Here is a 12,612-nt window from a genome sequence, read left to right as displayed (position 1 = left end):
ATACACTTTTCAAATGCATTTAAAACAGCAAGTGGTTGGATATAGTGCAACAAGCTTGGGTTTTATATTTGGAAGCATTTAATGTAGAATTTCAATCATAAACAAAGGAATTTCAAAAGACAATTTGAGGGAAATGAAATAGCAAATGGGTGCCTCTTTGGATGTCTCACAAGGGTTCTAATCTCTATAAAATGCAGCATTTGATAATGTTAAAAGATAACAATCAATAGCAGCAAGTTTGGAGAGAGAACTTGTAGGTTGCTCTAGAAAATTGAATGAAGAAAGGTATGAAAAATTTGTTTGCCAAGAAGAGAGAGAGAGAGAGAGAGGGAGAGAGGAAAAGAATGAATTTGCAAGTATGTTTGTGGTGTTTAAGGCAGCCATATGGTATGTACGATGAAGAAAAACATCAGACATCAATGAGGGTGAAGCCAAGGTTGGAGAGAGAACTTGTAGGTTGCTCTAGAAAATTGAATGAAGAAAGGTATGAAAAATTTGTTTGCCAAGAAGGAAGAGAGAGAGAGAGAGAGAGGAAAAGAATGAATTTGCAAGTTTGTGGTGTTTAAGGCAGCCATATGGTATGTACGATGAAGAAAAACATCAGACGTCAATAAGGGTGAAGCCAAGGAGTGAATGCATGAAGATTCGAAGTCTTATAGGCATGAGATGCCTAGAAACATTGCAAAATTTCTGAATTTTGTTTCTTGTTGTAATCTTCTATATACATAATTTCTCTTGAATTTTTTGTTATATGAAATACAAATGAGAGTTTCAATAAAGAAACGTTTAGATTTAATTTCTATATTATGAATTAGATGACATGTTAAAATTACAAGATTGGGTAATTTAATAAGATCCCAACCTTTTCTGTATCAAATACTTAACAATCAAAACACTTTCCATTCTAGAAGTCTCTAAATTTAACTATAGTACTCTTAACGTCATTCTCACTAATACATGTGAGAATATAAGCATCTTTGTTGATCTTTGACTTTATCTGAATGTTCCAAGTATTGTAGGTTTCACTCTTGGCAGGCTTCTTCTGACTCTTATTCTCTCGCGTGCAACCTTACGAGCCATTTGAAGTGTTTCTGTGCCCTGACTTTTTATTGTAGATAGAAACTGAGAGCCATGTCTGTGTGTGTCCTGATGATCCTTGTGCTGCATGTATTTCTTCCAGCACAAGCACAGACAAGTTTCCGCTTCAACAGATTCAATGCATCCACCCTTTATCAGGTCGAATATTCTTCAATCCGCTCCGGTGCCATCTGCCTCACAAATCAATCACAACGCGTGTCTGGCCGAGTTTTATATCCTCAGCCTGTGCGGATGAAGGATCCCAGTTCCACAAATACAAGCTCATCCTTCAGCACCACCTTCGTATTCGCCATGGTTCCTTATTCTTCCGATCCTTCACTCAGCGGGCATGGAATGGCCTTTCTCATAACGCCCAGCAAGTCACATGTGCAAAATTCATCAATTCAGTACCTCGGTTTGTTAAATAATTCAAACATCGGGAATTCTGACAATCATCTCTTTGCCATCGAGCTCGACACAGTCGAAAGCAGCGATGTCCAGGACATTAACGACAATCATGTCGGTGTGGATCTTAATGACCTCAAGTCTGAAAAATCTGAGAATGCGGGGTACTGGACTGGCAACCAATTTCATGAACAAGATCTTAACAGTGGACAAAATATTCAGGCTTGGATCGATTACGATCATACCCAACAGCAATTGAATGTTACAATAGTAGAAGCTGGTTTACCTCGACCCCAAAAGCCTCTTATATCTCTCAAAAATATGACCCTGTCTGACATTTTCGAAGAAGAAATGTACATTGGTTTCTCTGCATCAACTGGAGCCATCGCTGAAGATCACTGTGTCCTGGCTTGGAGCTTCAGCACAAATGGATCCGCGCCTGAGCTGGATGTATCTCACCTTCCTTCCCTTATTAGGCGCAAGAAATCCAACTCGAGACTGATAGCTGTTATTAGTACAACTCTGGTACTCGTGTTGCTTTTGTTTGCAGCAGCGGCTTTTCTATGGAAGAGAAACAGGGACAGAGATGCTAGAGAAGAATGGGAAATGGAGTATTGGCCTCACCGTTTTGACTACAAAGAGTTACATATTGCAACCAAGGGCTTCCGAGACGATCAAGTTCTGGGCTCTGGAGGCTTCGGACAGGTGTACAAAGGAGTGCTCCCTAGTAATGGCCAGGATGTTGCTGTAAAATCCATCTTTAGAGAAAGCACTGAAGGCCTCAAGGAATTCATAGCAGAGATTTCAAGTCTCGGGCGTTTACAGCACCGGAATCTCTTACAAGTCAGAGGCTACTGTAGGAGAGGATCACAGTTATTCATAGTGTACGACTACATGCCAAATGGAAGCCTGGACAAGATGATATTTCACAAGACGAAGAGCTTGCTTGCATGGGCTCAGAGGTATAGAATTCTGAGGGACGTGGGGGCAGGATTGCTGTATCTTCACGAAGAGTGGGAGAAAAGGGTAGTGCACAGAGACATCAAATCTAGCAATGTTTTGCTGGATTCTGAGCTCATTGCAAAGCTGGGAGACTTCGGGCTTGCTCGTCTGTACGAACATACAGGAGACCCACAAACTACTGGAGTTATGGGTACGCCTGGTTACATCGCCCCGGAGGTCGTACACACAGGAAAGGCCGCTCCCAGCGCAGATGTGTTCAGCTTTGGTATTGTAATGTTGGAGGTTGCCTGCGGGAGGAAGCCTGTGGATTCATCTCTCGATGCTTCCCAGATCGTCATGTTGGACTGGGTGAGAGAGCTCCATTCTAAAGGCCGGCTCATGGATGCAGCAGATGCCAATCTTGGTGGCGAATATGTTGAAGATGAGATGGAGAAGGTGCTCAAATTGGGACTGGTGTGTTGCAATCCTCAGCCGGAGGCGAGACCTACCACCAGACAGGTATTGCAGATAATTGAAGGGGAGGCGTTTCTTCCTACTTTACATCCATATGAGACGAGTGAAGGGAGCAGTTCATATCGAAGTATAGGAATTTCTTTTGCCTCGACTTCCAATTCTAGAGAAGGACGATCATTTAGTAGTAAAAAATCTGGAAAATCTCAATAAAAAAATTCTATCATTTAGTTGAGGTTACCTTCTCGGATTTCAATGGAAGCGAATCTTTTTTTGTGCGCGCTGGTTGAGCGGAAGATCCATTGTTCGGGTCCGAATAATGATGTGGAGGTATTTTATGATTTTCGACTGTGAGAGGATTAATTTCCGAATTAATGTATAAGAGCCATGAAAACAATAGACTGGATGGATTTTAATTGAGTGACCTTGTTTTCAAAATTTAGATTTGTTTAAAACAGATCGTTCTGGATCATAGAAAGATTTATTTTCATTTCCATCATCTGTGAGTATGTCACGTACAGATTTTTTTTGAGTCTCTTTTTCAAAATCTGTTTGGAACATATAGTTTTGGATCATAAAATGATCTATTTTTATGTCATATACAAAATAAATGAAATGAAAAAGCAATAGATTGGAGCAATTTAGAAAACAAAATCGTTTCTGTGAATCAAAATACTTCTTTAACGATTGAAATTTTTTTGTATAATATTAAAATAAACGAGGAAATATTTAAAAAGTAGGGTATTTGAATTGTTTTTTAATATGTCTTAATTTAAAGATAAAAGTAAACTTAGAGCAACGAATACAAGATAATCATTCACAATTTATTAATGTAAATGAGGTGTAAAATTGATTTTTTGATTATTTGACTAGTATGATATTTAGTAAGTAGAGTGCAACATTTAAACAAATATATTATCAAATTTTTATATAACAAGAAAATGGCATTTCCTTAACACTCAAGTTATTTTTATCATTCAAATAGTACAAGTTTATTCAAATAGTACAACAAAAATAGTACAAGTTTGTTAGCCATCAACTTTACATTATTTCTTCATAATTGAAAAAATGATTTTGAAATTCTCACTTAGACTAAAATGTGTGTGACACGTTATTGTTATTTTCAATCTATTTTCTTAATAGATTATGTTTAAGCTCTCTTTTTCTTTGTTTTCATTCACTCAATTTCTTTACATCCTTATTTTCTAGCTGTGATAAAATTTTCAAGTCTTCATTTATAACTAATTGTAGGTATTCAAAACATTTTATTGATAACATTTTCTATTGGAATATAATAATGTCCATACATTTGCTTGCTTAGCTTGTCATATGTACGTGTATATGTATGTATATGTTTTACATGCCAAACAATTTTCTTTCTTTAATAATATCAAATTCTCTTAGATTTGTAATGTGATTTTTAATCTTTATTTAGTATTTAGACACATAAAGGTGGTAAACCTAACTTGTAATTCTAGTAGTATTTGAATATTTTATTTTTATTTTGGAAATAATATGAAAAAGAACAAAAAAAATTCCCTACCATATACCTCTCGATGCCCTCCCACTATCTCTCAAATTCAAAAATTGCCTTCTCACTCAACTTCTCTAGTGGCAGTGGTTCCTTTGCTTGCAACTTGGTTGTTGATATTCGCATTGTTTTTAAGCTATGGTCTTTCCTGATTCACCTAAGTCAACTAAGGTTGGTAAACCTATTATTTCAGTGGCCCATGAGGTTGTGTCATTGCCAAATACCCCTCACCAGTTAAAGCCTCCTTTATAGATCTGCTAAGAAAACCCCTAGCAATGCTCCTCCTCTAGTTCTGGGTGATTTATAATATCTCTTTTTTTTAAAGTAAAGGAATAATTTGAAGATTTAGTCATTTTTGGCCATCACTACCAGACATGCATAAGTGAATATCTAAGAAATGGACTCTTGTGGTAGATGGTAAGATTGAGATCTACCCTTGTCCTCGTGGTTTTTTTGTTGTTCTTTTTTCTTCCTCTAAAGTTGACAATGTCATTTTGGTTATGGGTGATTTTAAATAGGGTCCCCACCCTCTCTCTTCATCCTTTAATGCCATCATTTAATTCGTTAAAGTAATCTACTGATGTTTCCTCTATTTGGCTAAAAATTCTCTATCTTCCCCTATAGTTTTGGTGTAAATATTATTATGAGGCTATTGGTAATGTGTTGTTTCATTTCATTAAGATCAACCTAGATACAAACAAATTCTCCCCTAATTCCTTTTCCTATATCCTTATGGACATTGATCTTTCTAAGGTGTCACCAAGTGAGATTATTCTACAAGTGAATGAGTACCCTTGGAGTCAGGTGATTAACTATAAGGGTGTTTTTTTTCATTGTAGACACTATTTTCCTACTAGAGATTTTGCCTCTACTTGTCCCTATGGGTCTTGTTTGAGGTCCCCCTCTACATGGTGGAATAATCTTCGTCTGTGTCATGTCATAGTCTACCCTAAAAATTTGAATCATGACCTGGATGAATTCATATACTTGGTGCCACCTTATACTATTGATTCGCCTAATCTAATTGCTTACGAGGTTGTCTCTTCTTTTAAGACCCCTAGTCTTGATGTTTTGGTTTTCTCTCCCTTTTCTTTGATTGTCCCAAACACTTTATTTTTGTTTGCTTCTACCTTATTCTAACTACCATGGATGTTGTTTATGTTGATGTTTTGTAGCCAAGTCAAATTCCTTCTAAGATCGACCTAGCATATAAATGACTAATGGGCCTAGCAGTCTTAGTCATTTAAAAGGTGAAAGACTAAAATATAATCTATATTTGTTATAGGGTCGGCCCTATGATGCCCGCCAACCTCTTGATGAAATATTATATTTGCTCAAGAGCCTACCTTTTGAAAGGGTGGCTATATCATATATATTCAAGGTGGAATATCACCCATTGATTATCCGATCCTATATCCTTCAGTCAAGAGCGAATTTACTCAGTCAATTGGGAACTCATTCTTGACATCAGTGAACTCATTCTTGACATCAGCGAAATCATTCCTTGATTGACCGAATGCATTACTTGGAAGATCGCATATAGTCATTGGCAGTCTGTGAATCCTATAGCTCATCGCATATCACATATACATCAGTCAATATTCATCCAGGTGAAGATCAATTACACAGCAGATCATCATCCTAATATAGCAGACCGAATACATTTTGTGGCAGATCAAATAGCAGAGAAGTTCGAATACAAAGAGGAGCAGATCAATTTATGTGAAGAGCAATTTATATATTATCTACAACAAATCAATCTTATGAAGAAAGACAATATGATTTGTTCTTGTGTGATTTGCTTCAAGGAGTGAAGCAACATATGTTGGGCCTGTATCTTTCCCTTTTGTATAACATTATTGCTAGACATGTTTGATATATAAAGAAGACATTTATTGTTGGGTTTTTCACCTCCAAGACGGAGGTTTTCCTAAGGTAATCTTGTGTTCTGAGTGTTTATTGTGTTAATTCTGCTTATTGCTTTAAGTCTGATCCTAAAACTAACAATTTATTCTTCTGTTTTTCTGGCTCTTGGTTACTTGCAATGCTTTCCTCCTCCTTTGGTTGTTCCAAACACGATATCTCTATTGTAAGTTTCTTTTTCTAGCTCTCATTTGGGTGATGTTTCCCCTACTCCTAAGGTTTCTACTCAAGATGATGATACTTCTTTGATAATCATTTGTCATAAGAAATAAGCCACTCCATGGTTTCCCCTCCTACATAGGTTGCTCCTTTGAGGGTGAAAGTGGGCCTTAAATCTTACTTTATCTTATTTATATGTAGTTGTTCCATATTTAGCTTCTTTGTTGTTTTTATGCCCTACAGTTTGTATCTCAATTGTCCTTGTTTCTCTCTTGCTACCATTGGTTACCTATTTGGTAACCTCCTTGCTATGAACTAAGGTTTAGGTCCTATCAAAAACCAAAAACAACAATTTATTTTCCTAAATCCTATTTTAATTCTTCCATTGTCCAATTATAATGTTTGAATACCTTTTGTAGTGTCGTAAATTGTACACCCTTGCTAGGGTGGTACAATTTCACACTTACTTTAACACCCGCCTTAGTGTGTTTTGCATCTTGTATTTCTAATATCTCTTAAGTATTTAATTAATCAAATTAATTAAATCAAAATTCATAATTCATCACTTCACATGTTATAAAGATGGGCCCTTTACCTTAAGTGTGCCCCTTTTCATTTTATTTCTTCAATAAATCATTTAATCATAAATCCTAATTATGTCCTATTTTGACCTTTAAGGCCTGATTTCGCATGTCACAACACCTTGGAATCAGCTGTAACTTTGGGATTTGCTTTGATATAATCATATCTAACAACCCTAAAAATTTGGTGAAAAGTTGGTCAGACCATGTTGAAAGTGCACATGGTCCTCGACTTTTTCCTGAAATTTCGGGAGCATAATCCTATGCTATAATAATGCTTAACCCAAAAATATTGGCGGGAAATTCAAATCCTAGGTCATCCTAAACATGAAACTAAGGTCTAGGATTTCATACTTAAGAGCTCTCTTTCTTCATTTGAAGGGGTCTTCTTCTAAGAATATAAGAGCGAGTTTTTGGAGCATAAAGAGCAAGTTTTTGGAGCCTTCTTTGCAGCGAAAGAGTAGACCTTTGAAGTATTCAACAAAATTCAAAATTCATCCACCAAACATTCATGAAGCATCATTTCATCAATTGGGGGCTTTTGAAGATGTAGGAGAACAATAAGAGATCACCGACTGAAGATTGGCATGTACCTCTCCCTTGGAGTTGGGTATGGTTTCATGTTGTTTTCATGTCTTTGTATGAGATTTATTTTTTATTCATATTTATGCTTTAGATCACTTTACATCATGGATTTAGAGGATTTACTTTGTCAATTATAAGTAATTAGGGTTTACTCTTTACGGTTTCTCTAGATTGTTTGCTTTCATTTTAGGATCTTCCACACACACAAGGTTCTAGCACACACATTTTTCAGTATATTACCAGCTATTTGTTGAAGTGGAAATCACCAAAACAGGAGTTTGACTAAGGCAAAACCCTACATAACCACCTGAAACTGTCTTTTTCAGCTATAGGTACAGGTTCAGATCTGAGTGTCACTAGAAGTTTCAGGACTGACAGAGCATACAAAGGTTTTCCTAGGGTTTAGATCTCAACAAAAACCCCTAGGACAGGGGCGTAGCGCCCTGGTCCTGCCTAGGATAGGGGTGTGGCGCCCTCGTCCTGCCTATTTTCAGCAAGGTTTGACAATACAACAGTTTGCAGTGCATAGATCCCACCCTATCAATTGCAGCTTTAGACTTGCAAAATCAAGATAGTGGCATGGCACCCTGGTCCTGTACATTTTAGCTCAAATTTCAGAGACAGGTACACCTCTAATTTTGCTTCCTAATCTGTACTTTTCAATAGTATATTAGTTGTTGTTTTTTCTGCATCTCTAGATTAGGGTTTTCTTGCTTACTTGCACTTTAGGTTAAATTACATTTTGAATCATTCCTCTCTCTTATTTGTAGAAAGGGAATAGAAACCCTAGGAGGTAATCCTCGGCTCTCTCTTCCTCACAAGAAGTAGCTGAAGTGTGTTACCTCCCTAGGTTCTTTCATATTCTGTGAGTGCGTATGAGAGTGGGACTAGAGTTTCCATACTTAGTCTCACTTTTTTCCCTACACATCTTTGGTGAACCCGGCGTGAATCCAACTCTAATTTAATTGCATTGCATTGTTAGATCTAGATCTAGTATATTTCATTTGCTTTCAAAAAAATAGAGAAATTCTTTTCATTTTTCTTGTATTGTGTGTTCAAATTTCATTTCAATTTCCGTTTCAAAATGTCAGATTTTTATTTACAAGATGTCCATGCTTTTGATGATGTATTCAATTATGTTGATTATGAGTTTAGTAAGGATGAATTAGATAAATCTCTAGATGAGCTTTTGAACCTTAAGCCTTCTAAACCCTTGTTTTGCCAGAAATTAATTAACCTTGTTACTATGCCATTTCGTGGTGATGAGAAAGATAAGTTGGATCATTCCTCCCATGGGTACATTCTTGTAAACTCCTCCACTAAATCTAATAACATGGTTGACCATCATAATTCCCTTTATGAGATTATGTCTCCTTTTGAGTCCAAAGATAAACCTTTCAATCACTCTGACCATGCTTTATTGGAAGATGCCCTTGATGAATTTATGTGAATAAAAACAATACATCTAAAAGGTTAATCAATGTGATCAATGTGAATGAACATAGTAAACCTCTTTTTTTAGTTCAAGGTGCTTATCCTTCTCCAACCTCGCCTCTTTCTAATCAACCTCTTTTCATAGTTCAAGGTGGATATAATCATGATTCCTTTATCACTCCAAAAAAACATGTCACTACGGTGCAAGGAAGAAATCTCACTAAGAGTCCTTATAGCTATGCTAAACAATTAACTAAAGAGAGTTATAATGCGTGCTGGTGTAATTATTTATTCATGTTGGATATTATTACACCTTACTTAAGTTTACTTTGGTACATGCATTTCATAGTAGTTTGGGTATGACACACTTGGGTGTTTGTGCCACATTGGGATAGTGTATTGTAGTAGATTTCCACCTTTTATGGTGTGGTCTTGTTGTTACCTTATCATATCCACTTATTATGGAATGATAATTCCACATTCAATGGGTGATCCACCTCATGTGGAATATTTTATTGTTTCTCCTACCTACCACACCTATTTCCTACCTATCCTTGTTTCTCCTTGAGCCACATGTCATGTTTGTGTGCTCACATATCCATATAACCTTGCCTATATAAGTAGGCTTATATTCATTGTATGTATTGATTGATGATCTTGTTGATCAGTATTTTCTCTTGATAGAATACAGTTTATTCCTATCAATATTTTGTCTCACTATTTTGTACTTTTCATTGATCTCTTGATCTTGGCAAAATATCACATGGTATCAGAGCCTAGAGGGACTCATTGATCAGTCTTTGATTAGTCTTTTGGAGGCTTCTATTTTTGGATCTGGTGAGGTGCTATTTTTGGGGGCGTCATACAACAATTTGGACATCATAGTTGAGTCCGAGAGGCCGTTTCCATGAAAATTGATTATAAACTCGACCTATTTTGGTGAAAAGTGAATTTCGGGTGTTGGAGAAAAAATTTCACCAATTTGGGTATGGTACTAATTTTTCAAAAAAATTAAAAAAAATATATATTTTCTATGGAAAGTTTTTTCATTTTCATATTTTATTTATTTAAAAAAAAAAAAAAACCAAAAATATTGTTTTGTGGGGCCGTGACCCCCCACACCCGACACCTCGTACAGTTCTGGAGGGTACGAGTCTGCAGGTCTGTCGTGCTCTAGCCCCTACTGCAACCTCCTTCCGTGCACCTCTCATCAGTCATTTGTTCTCCTCCCACTGGCAGCCACCGCACAATCTTCGCTAGGCTCCACTTGTGCTCCTACTCACTGCTCCGCTCTAGTAATCGCCTGCGACAATCATTGGCCATTTGTTTGCCACTCTGATCGGCTCTCTCTAGCGATCTCATCCCAATGGCCACCTTCCCGTCATCCTGCGTGTATTATCCATATGTCTCCGACCACCAACGAGGCCACCACATGACATCTTTTTATTTGCACACGCCGACACTGTGCTTTCTCATTTCGGTGACCTGTCACTTAAACCGTCACTACCTTCTGCATCACCACGTGGCTCCCCTGACACATCAACCAGTGCCTTTTTGCCACGCGATTGACATAATAGCCTGAAACCACCGTCAATTGCACCCATCTGCCACATCATACGACCAATGTACGGACACCCACGTCAGCCTGACACACAGTCAACATGTCAAATTTCGTATAGTATGGAACCAATCGCATGTTGCCATGTCATCACTATCCGTACAGCTAGGGAGAAGAGTGCAACAACCATTTTGATGGGCATACAGTCGTCAATTTTAATGCAGTGAGTTGTTGACATCAACACACATCAATGTTTTAAAAATTTTGGACCCCCTCTCAATTGCATTTTTGAAATTACAATTCAACTTCAAATGGCTATATCTTGCACATTTTTGCTCCATTTTTCGTGCATTTGTTTTTTAAATGGGCTAGATTTTCACGCTATTCGTAGTGGTGGAAGAATTTTCTGATTTTGATGGATGTATTTTTCATAATTTGCAGATTTCCATGACCATACCTGTCTAATCCCATACTTTGCAACTTTAGAGGCTTCGTTTGGGGTCATACGACCTCCTTTTTAGGTGTCATTTTTTTTAAAGTGCATAATTTTTTATCTACAATCATAATATACCATTAATTTGTAGTGATTCTGAGTACAAATTATACTTTCAGTATTTGGCAATTCTTGGCTTATTTGGTACTTGTATTTTGTCCGGATCTCAGTTTAGATCACTAGAAGTATTTGTTGGAGTCTCTTATATCTCATTTTGAGAAGTTGTAAAGTGAAAATCAGAAGTCCACCTTGCCTTATTTTCCAAGTGTCCATTGTATATGCACTAAGTATAAAGTGCCAAATCACCATTTTGAGGGGGGTTTCTTGATTGAGTGACTTTGGGGGGATGTCTTGTGTGATTGCATCTCTCTCTATCTTGTTTTTTTCTCATTTTGATGCTATGGGTTCTCCTAAATTTCCACTTTTAACTTCTCATAATTACGCTTCATGGAAGATAAAGGCATGGAGTAAACTAATGGAAAAAGGACTCATTCATTGTGTAAATGGAGCTATAACAATACCATCTGATCCTAAGGCTGATCCTAATGCTCAAATTGAATGGCTCACTAAGAATGCTAAGGCACTTGGAACTCTTAGAAAGTATGTGTCAGATGATGTCATTTTTCACATTGATAAGTGTACTACAATCAAAGAGGCTTGGGATATTTATGAGAAATTGTATGGCCATGTTGATGAGATTAAGGGCTACAAGCTTGATAGTGAACTCACTGATAGTTCTAATACTTAATGTAACTACAGATCCAATAGCCAACAAGATGAGAGGGGGGGTGAATCATACAAACTTAATCTTCCATAAAAACATCAGATTCAACCTCGGTAACATATACTTCAGTAATATAACCAAAACTGCTAAACATGCAAACTCAAAAGCATATAAACATCATAAACCCCATAACACGAGATTTAACATGGAAACCCAAATAGGGAAAAACCATTGTGGGATTTCGGACCCACTAAGAAATATACTCTTCTAGAGTATGCTCAGTTAAAAGCAAATTATGTTAAAGATTACAAACACATTGCTAGATGTGACCCGGTTAAGGGATTTCCCTCAGATCTGTTAGGATCTTCACCTTGTTAGAAGTGACCTTGTTAAAGGATTTCAAACACTCAATCAGAATGTCACCTTACTAGAGGGTTTTACAAATAAGACTATTAAGTGCACTCAGTTAAGAGATTTTCTGTCACTTCACAAAATAATAGTAATAAAAACCTATCTGCAACTTCACATCTAAAATGCTAAAGCTGATTCTTATTTGCTCAATATAATCTAGACATAGAACTAATCTTGTCCATCTATTGGGCTTCTATACTCTGTTATTCAAACAGGTCTTCAAGTTTCTGTGCTTGGTAATCACTATGTAGCATCCCTGTGCATACATTTGCCCGCATGAATTTTTTATCAATAGTTCCCTATTTATAAACAATTCGC

At 36.8% G+C, this 12,612-nt stretch overlaps 1 protein-coding gene across 1 annotated transcript; it reads left to right on the top strand.

Annotated features, from left to right (window-relative positions):
- Window positions 1–1,131: 1,131 nt before the first annotated feature.
- Window positions 1,132–3,108, top strand: LOC131040240 (L-type lectin-domain containing receptor kinase SIT2-like). Its single transcript, XM_057973130.1, has one exon. It carries the CDS (start codon window positions 1,132–1,134, stop codon window positions 3,106–3,108), a length of 1,977 nt encoding a protein of 658 aa, XP_057829113.1.
- The last annotated feature ends 9,504 nt before the right edge of the window (window positions 3,109–12,612 follow it).

The sequence above is a fragment of the Cryptomeria japonica genome, chromosome 7, assembly GCF_030272615.1.
Source record: "Cryptomeria japonica chromosome 7, Sugi_1.0, whole genome shotgun sequence".
Classification (NCBI taxonomy): Eukaryota; Viridiplantae; Streptophyta; class Pinopsida; order Cupressales; family Cupressaceae; genus Cryptomeria; species Cryptomeria japonica.
The sequence above is the reverse complement of the archived record's forward strand: the minus strand, read 5'-3'. Positions and strand labels throughout refer to the sequence as shown.